At 43.5% G+C, this 24,562-nt stretch overlaps 1 protein-coding gene across 7 annotated transcripts in view; it reads right to left on the reverse strand.

Moving 5' to 3' along the window:
* Window positions 1–3,102: 3,102 nt before the first annotated feature.
* PDZD2 (PDZ domain containing 2) overlaps window positions 3,103–24,562 on the reverse strand; it is a 202,826-nt gene continuing 181,366 nt past the window's right edge. For all 7 annotated transcript variants that reach the window (XM_038123276.1, XM_038123273.1, XM_038123274.1 and 4 more), the window contains 8 exons: window positions 23,676–24,469; window positions 22,373–22,517; window positions 16,750–20,338; window positions 16,013–16,130; window positions 12,882–12,983; window positions 10,572–10,842; window positions 8,516–8,650; window positions 3,103–7,151 (listed from right to left, as the gene is read on the reverse strand). In XM_038123276.1, the coding sequence (XP_037979204.1) occupies window positions 6,985–7,151; window positions 8,516–8,650; window positions 10,572–10,842; window positions 12,882–12,983; window positions 16,013–16,130; window positions 16,750–20,338; window positions 22,373–22,517; window positions 23,676–24,469 (5,321 nt within the window). In that variant the 3' untranslated portion in view covers window positions 3,103–6,984. The remainder of the gene's footprint in view (window positions 7,152–8,515; window positions 8,651–10,571; window positions 10,843–12,881; window positions 12,984–16,012; window positions 16,131–16,749; window positions 20,339–22,372; window positions 22,518–23,675; window positions 24,470–24,562) is intronic.

Raw genomic sequence — 24,562 nt, forward strand, 5'->3', positions numbered from 1 at the left:
TCTAGTCACAGCTTTACACTCTATGGGATGGAAGGGCAACTCCTTGTTTTAGGGAATGACGTTTATTTGCATGAAATGTTTTTTCATATCATCATTAAAAGTGAGGGGTTTTGTAAAGGAAAAGAACTTAATTATTGCAATCATTATTAATTTGGGAAGTCTTTTAGCTGGGTCAAGTGCTTTAATAAACACAGCTACATGAAAGAGGAAGTAATGATTGGCTTTCCCTATAAACAAGAGTCCAAACTGGGCTTTTACTAAAGGCTGATGGAGACAATCTGGCTTCAGCCGTGCTCCTGAGAAGAAGAAACACCTCATTTAACAGAAGTGGTGGGGAATCAGTCCTAGATAATGCAGATCATTTGCTCCCCAGGCATCTTTTGGTATGAAGCTGCTGGACACAGGAAGAAGGGGCTGCAAAAGCAGTTATGCAACCCAGTATTGCATAGAAAAGAAAAAAATCAAGCACCCAAACGCTGGACCAAAAATCTCTCAGCACTGGGCAAGAAGGCATGGGCCAGGGACTGGCAGCACAGAAGCAGCAGGGTGGACATGCCACCTGTGCAGCTATGGCTGGCCCTGTGGCTGACCCTGCATGGCCATGGGCACCATGAAGTGCAGCCCAGGGCCATGGGCTAGGAAGGTTTTACTTGTCATTGCAGTGACGTGCTGCCCTGTGGCATCACTTCTGTGTGTTCATGGGTGTCATATCCAGACACCCCCTGCCCTGCTCCTGGCCAGCCACTGACTCCCAGAGTGGCCTGTGGGAACCTTCTCCTTGAGGGCTTTCCTTCATAGCATCCCAGCTTGGGGACAGTGACCATTAGTGTCTGGCCAAATGTAGGAAGGTGGCATTTTTGATACATTCCTGGAAATAGAGATGAAGGAACAGACACACCAGAATCACAGACCCTATTCAGACTGCATTCAGTGATGCCAACAGGGAACAGGAGAGCAGCAAAGCTGCAAAAAATGAGAAATGAAATGTAACTTTTTAGGTAGAATCATGTTTCAAGTTCCTCATTTTCCCATGCCCTTAGGCTTTCACAACTGAGAGAAGTAAAAATTTTCTAGTACTTCACACGTCTTGGTGGATAAATGAAGTCATATGTACTAACCCATTTACAGGTGAGTTCAATGTGTCTTCTTGCTTTTGTACTCCTCTTTACTTAGCTACTGACTGTGGCAATTAAGATTTCAATTAAATATATTAAAGACTAATCTTACAAGAGCAAGGCTGCTTGGAGGTTTGAGCCCTGCTGACCCAACTCAGGCCATGTGTTAGAGAAATCAGAACTGACAGGAAGATGGATAAGGGGGAGTCAGTGAAAGAGAAGAGAGGAGCTGGGCTGGCCCAGCACTGGTGACAGCAGGGGGTCGCCGAAAGGCAGAGGAAATCATGACTGAAAATATCTTCTTCCTTTTCACCATGCGGCTCTGGGGGGAGAAGCCAGGCTCCAGCTGGGGACAGATGTGCTGAATCAAGCTTGAGGGGACTGCACACAGCATCCCACAGCTTCCCATCCATCTCCTTCCCAATCCGCTGCTTTGATACCTTGCACAGTTTCACTACACAACAGCATACATTCTGCAGCATCCCTTATCATCATGGCTGTGTGCAAGGGAGAGGGATAGGGAAAAAAGGGTCCCAAGGCAAATGGAAAACTGGTATACCACAAAGCTCCTCCTCTTCCCCTCTAGCCCAGGAAAGAGTCCACGTGCCCAGAGGGCAGGCTGGGAGCCAGCCACACTGGCCTTTCCCACAGGATGAGTCAGCAGAAGCTGTGGGCTTATCCCTCCTCACGAGGTTCTTGCCCGCTTGCACCCTTGCAGCGTGGCACCCAGAGAAGGAAACCGAAAGCAAACACAGCGGATTGTGGGGCACAAACCTGGAGATGAGGGAAATGCCCTCTGCACCACTGGCATAGGAGGGCAAATGCCTTCTTTCCCCTCACACAAAACCCCACCTGGCCCTTTCAGGCAGCACTGTGCACAGAAGGAGATGGTGAGGCTTGCCAGGCCTGGCACAAGGTGCAGGCGAGTGCCATGGGTAGACCAGGGAAAGGTCAGGACTTCCCTGTGCCAGGTGGGAGTGCTGCTGCAAGTGCCCAACCCAGCAGGCAAACACAGAGCAATGCACACGAGCCTGCAATGCAGATATAAACACTCCAACTCACCAGGCCCTTCCTCCAGCTCAGCCTTGCTCACAGTGACCAGCTGACGTGTCCGTGTGCCGCCAGGCAGCGTGCCATTTTGGGCACCTCTGGCGTTCCACACATCCGAGCGGCTGAGAGAACTTTCTGGGCTGGCTCGTCTTTCCGGAAGGAAGGCTTGCTTTGGCCTGATGTACAGTGACTGTGAAGTGACTTTTGTCTAAAAGAGTAGCCCACTTGATGCAAACCTCCCCAGTTTGGAGGCTGTGATCTTCACCTCCCACAACGAGCTCCACTCCATCCACAGAGTGTTTCCAGCCCAGCCTGTTCCACCAGCTCACGGTGGCTTTGAAGGGAATTTTATCCCCAGAGTAGGTGGGAAACTAGAACAAATATCAGGTTAGGCCTAGCTTTATAAAAATCATTCTCTACACATACCATCCATTCCCTTACAGCCCAGGGTCTGGGCAGGAGGTACAGTTTATAGGCAGAATGCTCCAGGGGTTGCTGCTTTGATGAAAACTGCACCTTTTCCTCTGGAACAGGGACAGGAAAAAACAAGATATCGAAGCAGATTTTATAAAATATCTCACACCACTTCTTAAATGCTTGAGTCCTCTTCACACTGACAGTTTTTAAGAGGGTACTATTTCCATTCTAGCTTAGATGCACACCTGGATAGCATTTACATAGTCTTTGAGTGCTCTCCCTGACATCCTTGTCCCTGTGATGCCAGTTCCAACTGTGGACCAGACAGACTCTGGCATAAAAAATTAAATATCTAGAGGAATACTAAGGATACAATTTATTTTCAAAATCACTAAAAAACCCAAGCAAAACAGTTTATGGCAATACAGATTGACATAGAAGAGACAGAAATCAAAAAATGTACAATCTATTTCATGTTATTGCACTGACCTTTTTATAATATACAAGGCATATTAAACAGTTTTAATTAAAAGAAGTTTTATTTATATAAATAAAAGTGTAAATATACAATATTATACAATAAGTGTATCAGACTAACACACAAAATCTACCTACAGTGGGATCCCCATTTCTCTCATGAGCTAGTCTACTCTTCATCAATATTTTCACTTGTACATTTACATAACCTAAACATAGAAACAGGTAAACATTCCCATATGGGAACACTTCCTTCAGAATTTGACAAGAACCACTGCAGAACATTTATCAGGGTTAATTTTAGGTGAGGGTTATTAGGAAATATGAATCACTTAACAGTTTCTTACTATTTATCTGTCCTTCTATTATTTTTTTTTGCGAGAAAATGATCAAATGTTTTTTCCTCCCTAATCTCAGAGTTTTCAATACAGATGCAATCCCTAGAGAAGCTGGAAAGAGCTTCCAGGTACAAAAGGTTGCAGAATATGCAATGGCAGTATCTCACTGCTCTCATATCCATGATGTGCCCCTTCAGCTGCCCCAGGCCTGGATGCACCAAAGCCCTAAATCTTCTCCATCTAGGAGCAAACTCCCCTTGTCTGGAATGAATTCAGCTCCCTGGTGAAGAAGTGCATAATTTCATCTTGATTTTTGGTCTTCTAGGATGCAGCTGCTAAGTCTCTGCTCTCCTAAAGTTTGGCCAACACTCCAGCAGGGTGAAGAATCACCATGGGGACTGATATGCAAACAGCAAGGCCAAAAATGGTTGTGATCCTACTGAATACTGATGAACTAATGCAACGTCCTCCATCATTTTAGTGCAACCAGGCTCTCAGAAAAAGAACATTTACTTTGCCAGGTGTGTAACCAAAATTTACTACATCTGCTTGTCCTAACCATCTTGTCTGTAATAAAGCAGACACCCATACTGCATAAATCCTGGAACTTTTTCAGGGCATGTCACCCCAAGAGAGATGTCAGGAAATGCTACTGTAATCATACCAACATCAGCGAAGATGTTGTTCTTTCACAAGGAAAAAAAAAAGGTATTTTCAGGAACAGAAACAATCAGGGTTAAATACAATTCTTCTGCTTGCTCTAATGTTAGTAGAGAAGTGTTATCTTTCTACCCATAGTAACTATTATCAGATTTAAAACACTGAACCTATCTTTTAAATTATAGCTACTACTGAATCACACACAAAAATCCCCATTTCTGTTTGCTGTTATTCAGCCAACACTTATCTACGTGCATGTAAAATAAAATACTGAACAGTATCTGATTACTGAAAAAAAGCCTTCTAAATCACTCACAATGAACAGTACCTGCAAATAAGCATCTGAAAATACCACCACGTATCATCTTAAGACACCTCAAATTAACTTTAATTTACAAAATGAAGCCTTTACCTTTGAGCTCACACCAGTTTAGGAGCGAGGGAGACATATGCCTCCCTGCGATGGAACCTTCGGAATTCTAGACTGTGGACTGAAAAAAATGCCATTGCCTAAAACACAACTGTGATTTACCACATTAAAGTAGCAAAAAGTCAGTACTGCACTGCACGTATTATACGTATACAGGTATGCATTCACTACGCTGCATTAAATTCCACATGCATTTTATGTATCTATTATACACGCTATTACAGTCGGATTTTGGTCATTCCTGAACAAGGCCTCACCATTCAGCTGTCCCTGCTGAATTATCTTCTCCCTGTTTTTCAGCAAATATGCAGGGGTAACCTCTTCTATCCCATCACAGGCCTGGAATTTGTGTGGTCCTCCAGCCCTAAGAGCTGCATCCTCCTGAAGCCTCTCCCACCACGGAAGTGGCTGGAGGCATGGACCAGTCCCGACAGAGTGGCTGAGCTTTGGGTTCACAGGGGACCCAACTCCACAGTCATCTCACAGCACTGAACCTGAATTAGTTTCAGCAGAAATCCTGCAGGCAAAGTAGCTGTAGGACTACATACAGTATTGCCTTTCCTGTAACCAAAAGCTGCATCTCTCCCTGGATTCACATGCTGATACGTCACTGAAAAAGAATTTAACCTATTTATTCATTTTTAGACAAACATTGCACAGCTTTTCTATTTATCTGGTCTCAGGTTGCCTTGCAGAACTGAATTTTCTTCCGCTCATCATGAGCTGCAGTCTAATGAAGCTGTCACAGAGATGAACCCAAGCGAGTGCTCCGCTAACGTGGAAGCAATTGCTTCAAGCACTGCTGAATAAATGTAAATAAACTGAACTACAGTATGATCATGGGGAAGGGCCAAGTGACAAGCCCAGACCTTTTTGTAACAGCTACGCAGTGTCTTGGCTCACTGAAAACAGAGGCAGCACTTCAGACTTGGACTGGTTCCAGACCGAGGACTCTTCACCCTGGGGATGTTGGCTGCAAGCAGTCTCCAGCCTAATGTGATGTACAACCTGAGCACTGTGGAACAAACAACTTGTTCTCAGCTGATAAGGACACTGGCCCATTTCCTCCTGTATGCATTTTATGTTGTTTAGCTATCCCAGATGTAGGAAGAGAAATAACAGAGTCTAATCTCTTGCACCCATACACTCTCCTCCTAGCACAGCAGACTAAGCAGCATGGTCCACTACTGATACCTCTTCTGTGAGTAGAAGTGAGAAAATCCAAACTAAGTTCCTGTGGCATTGCAACCCTTTCTCTTTTGCTGTGCCCAACACCATGGTTTCTCCCATCTGCACCAACAGTTTTCAGTTTCACCACCCAGAACCCTCAGTATCAGCCCAGTCCTGACACAGTTGGGTGTACTTGTATCATCCACACACATATCCTCAACCCACTCTCACACAAGCAAAAATAAATACTGGACAGGAGAAAACAAAGAAGACCAATTAAAAGCCACCACAAATATGGCCAGCTCAGATTTAATCTGTTATAATCCCCATTTTTAGATCACCACATTTCAGCTTGAGTCTTTCAAGTTGGGCAGCTTTAAACCTCTTGGAGATAAATAAAAGCAGCCCAACTTGCAGACGTTCTTAGCGGTCACTGAAGTCTGTGGGATCTGTAAGTGCTCAGCACCTGAAATTATCCCCCTTTTAAAAATATATATATTTTAAAGGTGCCTAACATTAGAAGCCTAAATTTGAAAATTCAGACCCCAGTTTTTTATCGCCCCCATTTTAATCATAATTAACAACTCAGTATACACTTTGGTGGACAACCACCTATTACATGGAAATTATTTTCTTACAGATTTCTACTGCTTTAAAACCAAGTGCTTTCAGATACAAGTTGCACCTAGAAGTAGATTCAGTTGTGGTGGATGCTGAGTTAGTTCATTAATTTTAAGAGGATTTTTCAGCTTTGCAATAAAATGCTTGTATTTTAGGCATACAAGTTGTGCAAAATTATACTCTTTTGTCATGCACTTTTAGCAAAACTGCACTTAGAAGAATAAAGTGAGATTGTTCCAGACATTCTCTTATTACAACAAAAAAAAAGGACCAGACCATAAGGAAGTGTCCTTAAATCTTATTACAGCTAAGTGATATAGTACAGTCTAAAACCCACCCTTGTCAACAGGATGGCAACCATCAAGTTCTACTAGCAACACTCTGCAAGATACTAAAAATATCAGGGACAGGCACAGTGTTATTTATCTCAGTCAAAATACTTTAAATCAAACCCAGGAGAGGTCTTGAAGTTCCAATAAAACTGCCACATAATACAAAATTGTCTCTAGCTTTTGGCTTCCTTCATCTCCAATCATTAGGTGAGATCTCTGAAGCTCATCACACGCTTGCTCAGTGGTTCTCCAAGGCTCTTAGCACCTCTCTGTAAAGCATTAAGACACTTCTGTGTGGCTTTATAAACAAAGACAGCTTTTAGACAGTTATAAATGGTTTGTCTTAGCAAGTGTGATTAGATGTAGTACTTCCATCATACTGCAGTTCTGTGTTTTCTGATTAGCAATTGAACAGGCCCCTCTGGCACAGACTTAATGATGTTCCAGGCATCGTAATGCATGAGCCCAATTAATGACTTCCCACTAACAGCAAGAATTTCGTCTCCAGTTTCTATGTTTCCAGATTGCTCTGCAGCACCACCTAGAAGAAAAAGTGAGGAAAAGTCAGTGTTAAAAGAAAAAGAAGTGAGCCCACAAAAATCTGCTTTCCACTGGGATGAATAAAACATTTTTCCAACATCATCCAATTTCAATACAAGTCACTAATGTTCACCGCAGCTCTAGCAAGCTACCCTATGCCGCATCTCACAGAAAAAATTAACCAAGATAAAGCCTTGTTCTCAGAAAAGATGTCTGGTTTTGAAGGAAACAACATAAGTGTATGAAATATGCTGAATGTTATCTCTGTAGTTATAAGAAAACCTGGTTGATAAAATAACCATGAAGGCTGTATGTGGCATGGATGTACTTTCTCAACTTTAACAGGGTAATAGGCAAATAATGCAGCAGACTGTAAAACCTGAGGTGAACAAACCAAACACTGATAGCAAACTTTGGACAAACACCACTCACAGAAAACTTCTAGAGGGAGGCATACCCTTCACTGCTGATGAAAGTATGTTTTCTGTAATGATAATTAAACTAGCATGAGCCATCACAGGAAGGGGAAAGGACTTTATGTAAGGATGTAAATGAATGAGCTCAAAAACTAAACATGACCTTTAAGAAGCACTTTATAGAGAGGGGAAAAACACACACACACACAAACTGATAAGCAATTCAGTAAATACATGTTTGATTTTTTTATCTTGATGAGGGAATAAATCACTGAAAAGTAATTCTGTAAAAATGCTGTGCACTTGTAGTTTCATCCAGAGTTTCAGCTGTCTTCAGAAAGGGCCTTGTTTTTCACTAAACTGACATGTGACATATGAAAGTCACAGCATAGCTCTGAGATTTGTTTTCTTTCTGTGTATGGTTCATTTAAGTTTAACTACCTGCGGACAAACAAAGCACCCACGACTGGCAGTTTCTGACTACAAATATCCCGTATTCTTAGCAAAACCTAATATTAAGATTTAAAAAGAAAACAAAAAACCAAAAATATGGTAGAATTCATAATTGGGCATAATGTAGGGTGGTGCTTCAGTACCACGCTGATTATATGCACTATGCATTTCTTACAAAAGAGAACTGGATAAGGCATGGATGTGTCAGACCACTATATAGGTGACTGCTCCTCTAGTCTAACGTCTAGAATTGTGGACAGACCCATACTTAGTAAAGCAGATTGCTCCACATTTACTAGCAGATGCAATCCCTAGCCATTCCCGGGAGCGTTTTTCTTTTAATGACCACTTTGGCCCAGTAAGTGGCAATAAATGACAGCCACAAAACCCACCCTTGCTTCAAAAAAAAAAAATGCTGAGTACAGTAATTGAAATGTCTGTACTATGCAAAGACAAAAGGAAAACTGGGATAACATCCACTGCATGCATGTAGTACCTTTAAATATCCTTTTTACAAGCAAGGGCTTATCTCCAGCAATGGAGGCTTTTCCACCATCAAGACTGAATCCCAAACCAGCAGAGGTTTTCAATAATTCAACGCAGATGACATCATTCATGTCCAGGTTTGGATCTGCAATTGAACATGCACAGCATCTTGTTATGCAGATAACAGCAAACAGCAAGTTGTGTTTGGTTGGTTTTTGCTTTTGGTGCAGTGACAGGACAATTCAGACTTCAGGTACTCAGACTAGGAGATGCCACCAAATTTCTCAGAAGGGAATGTACTCTATTGTAGCTGTGAATGGAGACAGTATAAAATGCATTTACACACAGGGACATTTTCATTTTACATGTTCAACAATGTTCAAACCTGCCAAGGCATCTTTTTTTGGGTAAAATTATAGCTAGTAAATTTAGCAAATATTCTAAATATCAACAAAATAACTGAAAAATTACAAAAATAGGGAGTGGAGAACATTTATTTTTCTTTCATTTGCTCCCTTTGCTTTTTCAATGAACTATATATTTTTAAGTAACAGGAATGAATTAAATGTTTAATTAAGCAAACATGTTTAATTCTCTTAAGCAAAAATCTGTAATCACTTACTAGGGTGAAAAATTGTTTCTGGTCTCCTATCTATGTATTTAATTATAATTAACTGTTGCACCATGCCTCCTACATAGCAGATAATTCTGAAGTGCAATATTGCTGTAGCTGACTTAAAACCTGATTTTGCTTAGGAGGAAATAAATCTGCAGTTTTGGAAAACAGGATCCGCTTTGCCTTGTCTGAATATAATAATTATGTAGTCTGTGTTATCACAAATTACTGCTACTGTTATCTTGGACAACTTTAAATGTTATTTAAAACATCTGGTGATGTCCTTCGCCTGGAGGAATGGAAAGACCTTCTAAATAACCCAACACTAATTTTGTTTATGAGATAATGTTGCCCTCTAGTGCCGGGACCCAGCAGATATTCTGCATTTGTCAGGGTGCAGGATGTAGGGAGTTTAGGGCAGAGAGGGATTCTGAAGTAATTACACAGATTATATCCATGGGAGCAATTCCAGAAAGGCTGATCCATTAATTAACAGAGTGCTTTTTTTTTTTTTTAAGCTGTGTTACAAAGTTGTATCATAAAACCCATGTAAGCATAAAACAAAAGAAACTGCTACAGAAAAAAAATCCCTGCGAGAACAGTAATGATCACATCCAACAGATTAAAAAGAACTGAGTAGCAGCTCCATGTCCTTGTTTTGGAGTGGACAGAGCTGAGTGCCTGGTGCTGACTGGGAGGGGGAAGGGGGAAGCCCCTGGTCATCCCCTGCTCCCAAGCAGCACCATCCAGATAGGTGCTGAAGGGTTTGGGTCTTAAATCTCAAAAAGAAGTTCAGAAGTCTCTTCCTGACACCCCAGGTGCAGCCTTTACACCAAAATGCTGTCTTATTCCCGAACAGGAACCTCATATTCCACTAATACATTTCCACTTAAACCATTTGTCCCTGCTTTCCTATGGGATGACTTACTTCAATAGGCTTACTTCCATTTACTGCAACATAAAAATAATTTTTTCTATGTTTCTAGCAGAAACAGTATGAAATCTGCTTTTACAAAGAACAAGTTCAGTCCCTATGCTTAATAAATGGCAGGGCATGGGACTTTCTTTTTAACATTTTTAAAAACTATTTCTGGTTGTTTTCTGTCTTGCATTGACTACTGTTATTACTTAAAAGGATTTTATCCTGGATTGGAAGAATATGCGGAACCACTTAACTAAGTAGAAATTGGATTCAGCCCTAAATTAGGTATTCTAAGTTTGCACCTTGTTACAATAATTAGGAAAAAAAACCACAAAAAACAACACAAACAACTAAACCCCAAACTGTATTTAGGTTCCAAAGAGAACAAATAAAATTTAAAGGTAATTTCATTTTCTCCCTTCAATCACATAAGGCAGAGACGCTCTTAATCTAAAACACATTGACGTTTTTCCCTTCAGTCTGCTCTGCAAAGGAATCCTTCCAACTATTCTTGGACAAAGATCATACCTCTTCCTATTTCCATGGAAACATCCTTTCCAGACCCCACACATTTTCTGCCAGTAGCTGCTATCTCGAGTCTGGAGGAATTGTTTGTTTTGTCTTTTTCCTTCTGGATGACAATGACTGCATATTTGTACAGCCTTGCCTGATGAAGAGTATTCAGGACATCCCCATGGACTGAGCTTGCCAGAGATTTGCCATTGATTGACAGAACAAGATCTCCTCGATGGATAGTCCCTTCTTGAGATGCCACTCCCTTTGAGAACACTCTGTGGACCTACAAGGAAGGTGATTTTAACAAGGATGTTTTAACCTCTTGACCATACACAGCGTTCTACAGGCCACATTGAACAGAGACACTCTACCAAAATTTGCAGCCAGTGCCCACTACCTGGATATCAAGCACACAGCATTTGCTCCAGTGAACACCCTCAAAGTGATTAGACAGAGCTCCGTTTGGGGATGGGGGAATTCAGAGGAAAAGATGCTGCTATTGAATGGTCATTTCTAAGCCAAAGATAACCAAAACCAGCTAGGGAATGTAATATCACAAATCACTTATGCTTTCACTGAACTCCTCGAAGGCCTTTAATTAACATATTTCAAGTGACACAGAGGTTAAATCCTCATCTGTGCCACAGCAAGCATCAAGAACACTGTGGTGTGCAACACCCATTCCCCACTTCCCACTGACTGGGACATGCATCCTGAGCTGTTTTCAAATGCACATTTCTAAACATCTGTGCACAGAAAGGCTCTGACTTACTGCAGCTGTACAAGTATTTAATTGTTTGCCTCAATATGGCTGATCAAATATCATGCAAATAGATGGAAAGGGATGATTTAGCGGCTTGAAATGCATTCTTCTAGAGAAAAAAATACTCTATTCAGGGTGGATAAAACTTTGAGAAAACTTCCAGCAAATTTAGATGTGTGTCATTTACAAAAAGGAACTGACTAAAAGACTTAAAACCCAGTATTTAAGGACTTGCCTATTAGGCACTCTAATTTTAGCAGCCAGAATATGGTTTCCCATGGAGACAGTACTAGGTCTGCCAAGCAAATGTTCAAGGCAGTGAATCTGTGGACACAGTTTTGCATGGCAGTATCTTTAGGAATTTATCCTAATACCCAGACCAGCAGCAAGGCATCAGAAGCCTTTTGGCTCCTATTCCATCTCATTGGAGGGCCATGCTGAGATAGGCACCTGCTACAACCCCAAAGATCCACTGAGATAAATTCCCAGCCAGTCTAAGCTGGCATTCAAAGCTGGAATAATAGCTTCAATAACAGATGAAGGCATGCAAATACAAGTGGAATACAGGGGTCATGCCCAAAAATCTGCTGCCTTCCCTCAGTTGCTCCGCTCCTCAGTACCTTGAAGCTCACTAGGCATTTCCATTTCTTCACCCAAGTGTGGATATAACAGCCCATCTAAGCAGCTCAGCACCCAGTGGCAACCTTAAATCTAGCTAGGACTCAGAATCCCAGTAGATCAAGAACATGATTAAGACCACTTTACACCCTCTGAACAAAAAGCATCAGGAAAGAGCAGGAACTGACACTCATTTGGTTTCATGGCTAACCCAGAAGATTCTTGCAAGGGCTTCTGCAGGCCCCGAAACTGAGGACATGCCCTTCTTCTAACCTCAGCATTTAATGGATCTCTCTCTTTCAGGGCAGAATTTAAATGTATATTTTGTGTTAAAAAGAACCATCACACAGGACCTGAGTTTTCTTGGATTTTTCTTCTCACTCATCTGTTTTTGAACAGTCACTTTTTACATACCAGTATCTTAAAAGGACACTATCTTTGGTTCAGAATGCTGCTTAAGACTTAAAAAAACCCTAACCAGACAACAACCTTCATTTACTGACCACCCATAGGTCTTACTAACTCAAACTTGTGATATGAAATCCATGATGTTTGCTGAGGTCTGCAACAATCAGTCTAGTGATCTGAAAAATCCTTCAAAAACTTTGCTGCACAGAGTTTCCTTTCAAGGGCTGGAAATGAAAGTCTCCCCTAAAAGGCTGTGTGCACTGCAGAATTTTATTTACATGCATAGGATTTAGATCTAGCCCACCCCATCCAGTAACAGATTTTTAAAGCCTGAAAGCATAATTGTTATCCATCTCCAATAATAAAAATTACACTTCCCAGACACTCTGATTTCAGTAGCAGATGGTAAGCTGCTGCTTCTGAGAGACACTGTGAATGACTTGCAGTGAGTCTTGATAAATGAGCACTTGATCTAATCACCAGCCTACTTTAAAGGGAGCTTTGTAGAAAAATGACTTGCAGCCATCACTTACTGTGACTGATTTCTGTTCCAAGTCTATTCCTCCAGCAACACTAAATCCCAGGCCAGCTCCTTCTTCTTTGTGCAAGACTACAAAGTAGGTGTCCTCTTTGCTCTAGCAGAAAAATGGAGGTGCACAGGAAGGGGAAGAAGAAACACAAAACGAAAGATTACGACCAAGTACCCACATAAATGACAAATTCCCAGTACCCACAAATTATGGCAGGTGAAAAGAAACAACTCAGGGAATTAAAACTGAGATGTTAAATGCATTTCACTTCATGTTACAGAATGAAGCAGCACCTAGGAGAACTCAGGTGACAAGAAAGGTTTCTTCAGTCAGTCCAAGGCTAGCAAACAAAGTCAAAATTAGGGTAGTGAAATGGCATTAAACCTCGGGCAGCCTTATTTTTACAGGCTGTAGTCAATTTTGCATTGTTCAACATTTTGCTGTCAAAATTCAATATTCTCATACACCTTTCAGGACCAAGCACTGTACTCTTCAGTGAATTACTAACACTTTTGTTATCCAATTTCTTCTTCTTTGAAAGAGTAACATAGATGTAATGCAGGGCAGTTGCATCACCCTCTTCTCAGCAGGGATGGACAATCCTGCAAGGGGGAGTGGCTACACTACTGAAGCTTGGGGAGGTCAGATGGGACAGCAGAAAAAACTGTTTCACTTGGGAGATGAAAGTAAGGAGCCTGTTAGTGACCTAAACACGACTGAGCTGTGCTGTTGTAGAAATGGGAGCATCCTGCACAGGAAAAAGATTGGTGCAGGTTTGCATCCAACAAGTCTGACAATGTCACAGAGATCACATTTTGTAAGGGGATCTACAGAAAGGAATTTGGTGGAGCAGGCACATAGTACTTATCTGTGGGGCAGAGCATCAGAGGTGGGAAGTAGAAAGCAGGTTTCTCAGCTTTTCCCCAGGATCCCATCTGACACCAGTTATTTCCAGAAATTGCCAATACTCAAAATAACAGCAAATCATTAGAATCCAATCCCTTCATCTATTTAGCCTTAAATGATGTATTTAATTCACTAAACTCAACATATTAATTTAGCATTTGCCTTTTTTTTTTCAGATGGCACAGGGAGCCACAGATCATTAGATTTTGTGATGAAACAACAGTGAAATTCTTGGTCTCATGGCATGTTTCTCTGCCACATAGTGTCTGTGGAAGATTTCCTACACTAGAGACATTTCTGCAATGTCAGAAACTGATGTCATCCTGCTCCACATCACTAATCCATCAGCACTCAAGGAGAGAGGAGCAGTGAAGGCAGAACATCTTTGTCAACAGTGTTTTGTAAAGGGTAAGACCCAGCTCACCTGTACTCAAGTGAGAACAGCTTTATGTCTGACTAGAAATAATAAAATCAGTTAAGCAACTAGGCTAGCCCCTTTCCAAGCAATGGAAACACACATCTCTTTGACTGTTAAGTACTGTAGCAACCCTTTTTCTTCAAGAGATCAGGCTCTTCCCAACCCATGATATCTCAACTTAATTTGTTTACACTGGTGAAGGAAGGAAAGAAAGTCAGAAGTTCAGATGTTAAAAAGAGTTATCCAAGGATCATATGTTTCGGGCCAGTCAACAACAGAGTGTGGATACTGGCTTCCCATTCCCAAGGTGCATTCCCTCCCTCCCCAGCTCTCAAAGCTGCTCCTTGCCAGCACACATAATATTGGGCAGAGACCAGGCTGTAGGTGCTTACTGCTTTACTTGGACACACAAAGGACACACCAAGCCTCCAGTAATCACCTCTGTTTACACTCTTAGCCAAAGATATCAGTCATAGAGACCTAAATAAAATTACCATTTTTAAATTTATACTAGTAGCATTTATTAAGTGCTAGCAGTAAATTCAGCACTGTTTAATGCAAAGGATGGTGAGAAAGTCTTCCCAGAGAAGCTATCAGTCCAAATTAGGCAGTCCGTCTCATTTTTCAGCAACTGGATAACTGTGAAGAGCTGTTCTATTGTACATTCAAAATCCACCATCTGAATAGCATAAAATTTTCCAGAGTATGTGCCACACTGGGCTTAAATATGGATAAGAAACTATGCAGACAAGGAGTGCATTCCAAAAAGCATTCAGCTTTATAAATATTTGAGCTCTCAGGCTTTGAAAAGTGGCATAAATAAATAATCTCTCCAAAAACACATGCAAAATACTTTAGAGAACACTTAATTACCTCTGTCCAGTTGTGTAATCCAATCCTAATTTTATCAGTAAACCTAGCTAGCCCTCTTGGCTCACCAGGCTTTTGAGACTTGCATTCTTTTGCTATGCTGTCCCCTGGAAGGAGATAAAGCTGGATATTTTGGGGAGGTCCTTTTCCCCCCAGCCTGTTCTATGTTTGAAATTGCAATCTTTCTGAACAAAACTCAAGAACACTCTAGATGCAGCTCAGCCAGAAGTTATGCAGACCAGATGGCAGTTTCCCTTCCAGCACTGTCATTATTTTATCAACTTCTGTTCTGATTTAAAAAGGATGTGGATGTATCCCACAAACAGAAACACCAAAAGCAGGGAAGTAATGCTCTGGCAGGCACTTCACTTTGGAAGCCTTCTTCGAACACCTACAAATGAAGCCGGTTATCTTGATACAAAAAACAGTTTCCACAGAAGAGAACAGAAAGGTCACAGGAGTCTCTTATAAACCCTTCAGCAGCTGCATTCTAGTGTGCAGGTTCAGCACTGAACAAAATTAATTCAATGTTTTAATTGTAGCTTCTAGCAAAAGGCACCAGGTACAAAGAGGAGCAGAGCTTCCCCTGTACAGTGGGGAAACTGAGTCTGACCCAGATGGCTGGTGGAAAGCTAAATTCTGATGTGCAGTTACTGGGGAGCCCAGATGGAAGAATACTTTTCCACTTAAAATGGGTCTATTTACTGTGACTCACAACTGCTTTTGAACTTCCTTATACAAAAAGCCATTCAAAATTATCACAGGTTTATAGCAGGCATTTCAAACCAGGCATTTTTTAATACATCAGCTGCAGGTGATAGTAATAGCCTGTCATGGGACTACTGGACGAGCCCTGGAACAGTTTGGAAAAGATTTTATCTACCTTTAAGAAAACCCTCAAAAATCCACCAATAACCCAGTTTTATCTTGAGGTTTTTACCTTTACTTGTGCTTTGACTTCTTGGAGCATAGCAGCAACATCACATTTTGGTACTACCACTGACAAAACAGATTGCAGTTTTTGCTGGTCCAGGTTTGAGATGAGCAGCTGATCCAAGCTAAAATAAACACAAGAAGACAGAAGAGCTCTATATTTCCCAACTTTGTAGAGATACATTTCACATATACAGTATAGGCTGTATTAGGATAAATGATAAAGAAGGAATCTTGAAAACTGGTAAGAAATGGTGTATGCTGGGAGAACAGTAAGGGGCAGAGAAGATTATTTAAGAATAACTGAATAACTCTAAAAGTCAGTCCCTGTTCTGTTCCCCTCATTCTTCCCTAATGGTTTTAGCAACAGACATTAACAGGAGACAGCTACATCTGAAGACTACTTCTGGCAGGACAACAAGCTCATTTGTCACCACAGGCTGTGCTGGCAGCCAGTGCTGTGCAGCCTCCTCTCCACCACTACTGCTGTGCTGTAATTTGGCCAAAAACTGACCAAAACCAGCTAGAGGGGCCACAGAAAAGGAGCTCCGCTATTCCAGGATAAAATGTTTAATTCTGTACTGAAGCCAAGACACAGCCAGCTCCAAGACATCAAGGTCATGAATGGCAGCCCCAGACTGTGAGGGGACAGCAGGCTGAAATGTGCTTTGGGGCAGACCTGCAGCACAGTGGAAGCTTTGCCTTGGGCAGGAATGAAACAATAACATCAAAGCTGACACCAACCTGATAGACCAGCTGTTTCCCCCATCCAGAGAGCTGCCATGGGGCATGTCATCATCCGAGGCAGAACCCGGCGTCCCTGAGCCACTGTCCCGGGGGCTGCAGGCTCCCATTCCCATCCCACCCAGCTCTGCTGGGCTGCAGCGAGCTGGTGGAGCTGCCCCGCCCTGGGCAGGTGTGCCAAGGACTCTGCGGGGCATGATTTCCAGCTCTGTCTTGAAGCAGGCAGGCTGTGGGGGCTCTGAGAAACCCTCTCCACACAGCTTGTCCAGGTCAGGCATGCTGAGGGCTCTCAGCTCCCGCAGCCTGGAGCGGGACAGCGGCGGCCGCCCCAGGCCCCGGCTGCGGCGCATCTGTGAGGCCGAGGTGCGGAAGGCGGCCGTGTCTGCCCCAGCACCATCCTCCTCACTCCTCTGGGGCTTTCCGTCCCCTTTGCCACTCTCGGTCACACACACAGGCTCTGTGCCAAGGGGAGACTTGGCCACGGTGTTGGCTGGGCTGGGACTGCCACCGTAGGAGCTCAAGCTGCGCCGCAGTGCCCACGGTGCCTCAGCAGAGCTGGATGTGGTGGCCAACCCACCACATGACCTCCTGGCAAGGGGCAACCTTGCAGCCGAGCATATATCAATGGCCTTCACAAAGGGCCGGTCAAAATTTGCCAGGTTTTCAAAGGATTTGATCCTCTGTTTGACAGAGAAGGATGAAATCGGCTCATGTGGCCAGTTCAGCTCATAGTAATAGTAATTCCGCCTGAAGCTTCTCAGTTTATCAGCAGTGGGGTAGCTAACGTCACTGGCTGAGGAGGATGTGTCATGGACCTTCTGGGCACTTTTGGAGGTGTAAGCCTGCTCCTTTCCACTCTGGCTGTTAGGCAGATTCAGGTGAACCATCTTTAACGTCCCCGTAGCTGCCTGTGGGTATTTCTCCTCTGCAGTTTGGCCCTGGGGGCCTTGCACAGAGTGAACCTCTGCAACATGGCAGTCCTCCCTCAAGTGACCTGATAACTGGGATGGCATTGAGTAGGTCCTCGTCACAGGTTTTGACAAGCCACAGAGACGTCTGTCTCCAGCAGTATCTCCTCTTGAGAAATACTGCATGGTCCTCATCTCCTCAGTCAGCCGAGGCACTTCTGCATTCACCTCTTCTGTTTTCTCCAGCAATGGCAGCCGCAAAAATGATGCTGGTGAGGACGAGGCAGAGGAGGAGGAGGAAGGGGATGATGAGGAGGAAAGCTTCACCTCAATGAAAGTGCGTTGGATTTCCTGCCCTTCCAGCTGCTCCTGCTGAACTGAGGGATACCCTAATGAAGAAGAGCAGGCTCCAGCAGCCGTTCCTACATTTTGCAGATCTAATTGCCTAAGGTCATCTGCACTGTGGATGCTTTTGATTGTGTTCAGGTCTCCTCCAGGGTTATCGGTCCTCCCTTTGACATATTCAGCTTTTGGTATCCCCTGAGGAGGTGAAGTGACTATAGACTGACTGTCTCTGGCTCTGAAATCATCCGCCTTAGCATCCTTACCCTGACACACCACAGCCTGCATAGAAACTTGCTTCTCTTTTGGCTTTCCCCATGATAGCTCCCCACAGCCACATTTCATTTCACCACTCGTAGTTGGACTGCTGCTGCCATTCAGGAGAGGCAGAAGTGAATCTTCAGAAATTACCAGAGATGATTTATTTTCTAGCTCTGATTTCAGAGTCTTTGAGGCTGCTGAAATGCTTTTCCCAGGATCTGAGTTTGTAGGTGAGTTACAGGACAATGGTGTTTTCTTTCCCAGGAGTTTGGGGGATAGTTGTGGAGAAACAGAAGCCCTTTTCTGATCAGCCCCATTGACTTTGGTAGGAGTAATGCTAGAAGAATCTGAATTTGTCTTTGCTTTGCTTTTGATGGTGAACCCTTTTAGCTTTGGTCCTGCTTTAGATTTCTGATTATTTAAAAGGGTGTCCATTATACTTTTTTGTGCTATTGCCTTAGACTCCTGACAGGATTTTTTCTGTGAGGACGGGCTGTGCGGTACTGCAGCTCCTTTGCAGTGATTTGTGCCTGAGCTTTGGACTTTTCCATTTGAAGTCCTTCCTGAAGTCACAGAGTTAATTTTCTCATTTTTTCCTGGCAGTTCATGAGTTGCATTAGCCTTTGGATCTTTAGATCTAGTGGGAAAGGGTGACCTGAGTGATATTCCTCTTGTTGACGATGCATTCACATGATTGCTGTCTGTTTTAGACAAGGTGGACAAACTGTTGGTTTCTTTCTTCACCAAGCAATAATTAACAGCATGATTACAGTCTTCAACTGCCACTTCACTTTCAGATTTGGATCTCTGCTCATCATGACATCCTTCTTTCTCAAACAAGCTGTTCTCCAAGACATTGACATTTCTAGCAGAGCAAAAGCTTGTCTTTTTGCAGTGCAGAGACCCTTTCTCTTCAATGGATTCACAGCATTTCTTATGTTCATTACTCTTCCCCAAATCCATCTGTTCTTCTGTACGTAAGGCACCATTGTTACAGAAAGAGTAAACTTCGGGGATACTGACTGAATTCTTTAGGATGTCTTCTTTTGGCAGGAGAACTGAGGAAGGAGAGCACAACGATGCAGAGGACACATCTGGACACTGTGAAGGACATGAAGTGGGACCACCATGATCTTCCAAACCTAGTTTGTTAATGCTTGTCTCCAGTGACCCACACATTGCACAGCCCTCATTTTGCAAAACTTTGCCACTGTAAGGGTGCAGCAGGGACAGTGAGGATGAGCTTGTTCCAGGGGTGAGACGCTGCTCCTGTGTGGGCTTCTGCGGCTCATCACTCACGCAACAAATCTCAATTTGCTCCTCATCTGACTCTATTACAGTAGAGCCTGTGGGGGCATTAGCAGCAGCACATTGCCCAAGCAACACCTCACTAGCACTGTCAAAGGCTTCTGTGACAGACTCTGCATCCGAGTGGGAATCCTCTGCAGCCCCATACATCGACTTTGGAAACTGGTCACTTCTCTTACCTTCCAGAGAGTTTGCTGCGGGCAACTCATCCTCATTTAAACTGCTAAAATTCCTAGAATAGTTATTTAAAGAGTTTTTATTCACAGTAAAAAGTTTGCCTGTGTTGATGGAGTCCAACACAGACAGCCCCAAAACCCCTTGTGCATTAGCTCCACAATTCACAGTTTTTCCCAGCAGCTCCTCCTTGGGTGCTCGTGGCTCAGACCCGGGGCAGCCTTCGTCAGTGCCACAGCAGCACATCGTGGTGTACTCGTCTCGGAGGGGACTTTCTGCGCGCGATGGGGTGCGCGAGGCCCTGCCCTCGGGAGCACCCATCTGGCTGAGCAGGTCATCGATGTCAGTGACTGGGATGGCCGCGCAGTCCTCGTCACGGCTGGCCCTCGGGCCGCCTCTGTGCGCGTCCCTACTCGTGGCATCAGGCGGCAGTGTTGCTCTCTCCGCCGCGCAGCCGCCGACAGAAGCCTGCAGACCTGCTCTTTCTCGCTTTCCAGAGCTCTGTTCCTCCTCTGCTGTGAGGATGCTGTTGACATTGGCCTGATTTTGAGTGTCTACCCCCGGAGACAGGATGAGGTTTGTAAATCTGCTGACAGCTGCATCACGATTTAAAAAAAAAAAAGGAAAAAGAAAGAAAAAAGGCAAAATCCTGTCAAATATAAGAAGTGATATAGAAAACACCAGGTTTTATTACAAAAATAGACACCCACATAGACTACATGTTTTCATTTTGATCTGCGCTCCTCTTCTTCTGTAATGATGTTTACAACAACTCAAATTAATCATAACCATGTGTATTTGAGTAGAGCACAGAAGGGAGCAATCCACTTATCCAAGGTGAGTAGTCATGATCTGTTTAACTCTCATCTTTGAAATTGCAGCAGTCAAGCAGCCAACTACCAAAGTGTCAGCATGCAGTAAGTCACGCTGAGCAGCACTGCTTCTCATCACTTGTTTCATCTCTGAAGTCTCCAACAGAGACCCCAGGGAGCACAGAAAGCCCTAACATAGCAAAGGTGACCAGTTACCACAGTGACAGTCTGTGCATAAATAACTTGGCTCTGACCCCTCAGCACTTTTGCAGGTGTTCAATGTGACATGCATGGGTGACGTTATGTGCACATTAAGCACATGGGCTTTACTGCATTTCTGGCACAGACCTCTCCTGGTTTCCAGTACATGTTTAACCCACTCCTGGGCAGCACACTGAGCTCCCTGTCACTGTGGCACTCTGACACATTCCTGCTCATCCATTTCTCCTCATCTTCAGTTTCCAGCACTTCACCCTATGCACCAGATTCCAGCTCTCTACATTGCTTCCGAGACATGCATCCCCATTCAAGATGCCTTCCAGAGGCCAGTTACTATGACATGGGGCCCAGAAAGTGTATGGAGAAGGAGAGGCTATTCAGTGTCAGCATCCTCTCCTGCTCATTTAAAGGTGCCTGCGCATTTCTGTACTTCTCACACAAACCTGCAGGATCATCCACATCACTTAACTTAGGTATGCATATTAAGAAGTGATGATTCCTCCTGGAGTCAACAAGGGAAAAACACCTCAGGAGGGCAATCTCAAGCAACCAGATTAGAATTTGAAGTACTCCCCTGCTTCAGCATGGTGAATCGCATGCTGAAGAGACCACCTTTTTTTGCCAGCGGGATAGGACAAGGGGAAGGGTGAAGTGCCTTACAAAGTACTGCCAGTGTGGCCTAGCCCCAGTGCTTTTAGTTTAAAAAGCCACAGCAATCTAAGGAAACAAGAACACGATCCTGCCAAGCCTGGAATTCCTTAAAGAACAACTGGAAGTCAAGCATCTGGAAACAATTTAGGTGCCCAGGTACACAAAGGTACACAAAGAGGATAATAAGCTAGAACAAAGCAAAATATCATGTTCTTCCTGAATTTGAAAAGTATGCTTTTCTTTTTCAAACACTCATTTCCACACCACATAATTTGAACAGTCTGTGGGGATTCATATATTGCTGTAGAAGCATAAATCAGCCCTGAGCAGAAAGCAGTAAGGTATCAAGTATTTCAACTCACACTAGAAAACTTTCTGTAATGAAACATAAAAATAAACATTTTTGTAAGATTTTAGTTTTCTGTTTCATCTTCCTGTACTTTAGAGAATTCTGACATAATAAAAGGGAAGGAAAGAAAAAAAGAAAGAAAAGAGGTTTTTAGTGTCTTATTGTCCATTCATAAAAACATTACTAGGTTTAGAGAGACAGATGTGATTATAAGGGGCCTATATATTTAATGAACAGGCACAGCAATAAAATGAGTTGTCAGGTCAAGAGTCACTGCCATTTTAGTTCTAGGACTGCATCAGATGACTCAGACCTCTGCAAACACTGGCAGGAGGGACCTACTTTATGTGGGAGCTTTGAATACTTCACACAGGAGTAGCTTTTCTCCCCTTATCATGGTGCCAGAGAGGACCCTGAAGCTTGACTTGGTGATGAATTGCTTTGCTTGGCTCACCAATGCAGACACAATGTCCCCCTGTCCCCTTCTCTGAATCCATGTGGAAAGCTAGGACAGCAGAAGGTCAGGCCCAGAATATCCAAGGACATTTTGTTCACTTGTACCCAGAATAAATGGTACAAAAGCAAAACTGCTTTCTCACCTGACGTTGCCTTCTGTATCTCCAGGGTTACGGATGTGGGAAGACACTGCATAAGCAAACAGATTTCCTCGTACATCATCTTGCTGACGGGGATGCTGTTGATAGTGGTAATCTCATCTCCTACAGCCATCTTGCCCATTGATCCCTGATGCAAAGAGAGATTCAAGGAAATTATAAATACACATCAGAAGCCCTGCAGAGATTGCAGGGAAGCAATTAATAGCTTATGAGCAACATCCCCTATTTCACGTCACTGCAGAGCACAGGTACCACTGCTGTCAGTTTGCCAGCACATAAATAAAGAACAGACTGCGTTTCTGCCAGGAGGAGAATTAGAGATCAATCTAAAACAGGAAGGTCAAAAGATCTGCTGGTTTCTCTGGGAGATGAGTATCACGATGGAGGACACAGCCCTCTTAGTTAAATGAAACGGGATAGATCAGCCCTAGCTTCTTCAGGACTGGTACACTATGTGTCATTTTTTAATTCCATGCATGAACTACTTCTCAGGTGGAACTCTATTAAACCACTGAACAGACATGAACTGAGCTCTTATGGTAAAGGCTTGTTTCTAAATACTGCAAAAGAGGTCTGAGAAAAAGGCAGGAACAAAACCCAAATCCCCAGATCTCACAGCCCTATTCAAACTGCTATGCCATATCCCCTCTTACTCAGTGGCCGCTAATGAGATTAAAAATGCTGCAGCCAGGTTTGTACACCAGAGTATTATTCTTCTTTCTGCACTTCTGCATCTAGCAATTCCACAACCAGTGTGAAGCACGTATCCATACTGGTATGAGCATTTATGAGATGCAGAAGAGCAATGTTACTGGTACTACCATAGCTCTTGGCAAACCTGGCCAGCATCTAAAGCCTTTTGGCTCCAGATCCCTGTAATATGGGGACATGTGCATATAAAATAGTAAAGCATAATATACATTTGTTACCACCATCCTCTGCCACCAGGATTTACTTATTTTGTCTTTGCCCATAGTTAGAACATGAATACAAAAACTGTATTCCCTCAAAATTGCAGCTGCAAGAATGGATGAGGCCATCTCAGTGGATCTGTGTCCTGCCTCTCTTACTTTTGAATTAGCCTGGGTGCACTCTGAATCAGAAACAATTTTTTAGCAGCAGCTTCAGAGCAACATGGGATGAGACATTTTGCCGAGCAAGGACAAACACCTCAGTTGTGCTTACTCTCAACAGACCACTTGCTTAATAATAACCATGAAAATAATAATAATCAGCCCCACAATGGGAAAGCACATCACTATAAGGCACTCAAATTACAAATTACCATTTCTGCCGGTCCACCTGGCCGCATCCCTGTGACGACAACCTTTAAGGGCATGGCTTGGATTTCCAAATCCAGGCCAAATGACTCATGCTCATTGCGAACCAGAGTGACAACTTCAACCTGGCCCTGCCCGACCACATCAGGTGCTTCACACTTCTTGCTGTGAGGGAGGGTCCTGGCAACAGGCTTGTTGTAAGAGCCATGCTCCTCTGTCCTGTGTCTCTGAAGGCTTCGGCACTCAGTGCTCATCATGCTTTTCACTCTGGTGACTGCTCTGTGCTCAAGTTTTGGCGATCTCTTGGATTCAAGCTGTGCTTCCCGGAGCTCCCTCAAACTCAGGCTGCCAAGACGAACTTCAGGCACACTTGAGTAATCAAATGCTATGATAGGGAAAAAAGGAGATTCAACTTGCTCCAGTGTGCTGTCTGCAGACTCCACAGAGTTGCTGAAGACAGGGGAAGATGTCTCCATGCCACTGTATCTCGATGACTCACTGTCCTGGCTCTCATCATCGATTTCTACAGACGAGGTTGTAATGACAATGCCAGCATCCTCCTGGCTCTTGGCCCTCTGGCTTCTGTGCAAGTGGGAACTTTCATCGTCATCACTGGCGTCACCATCATAGAAAACAACTCGCCTCTGTCGGTGAAAGGGGCTGCGGGCAGATTTGGGGCTGTCGCTGAGGATGCCGGGTCGGACAGACTCCATGTGCTTGCTGTGGTGGCCAGATGACCTCCCACTAGCTGGAGAAGAAGCCAAACCATTTGCTTTTGTCACCCCTGCATCTCTAGCAGCTAGGGAAAAAAAAATTATACTTTAACTGTACTTACAGATGATCACATCTCACTACAGCAGAATACATGTGGGTGTGTTTACAGAGGAAGCTT

Source organism: Motacilla alba, chromosome Z (genome assembly GCF_015832195.1).
Source record: "Motacilla alba alba isolate MOTALB_02 chromosome Z, Motacilla_alba_V1.0_pri, whole genome shotgun sequence".
In the NCBI taxonomy this organism is placed as follows: Eukaryota; Metazoa; Chordata; class Aves; order Passeriformes; family Motacillidae; genus Motacilla; species Motacilla alba.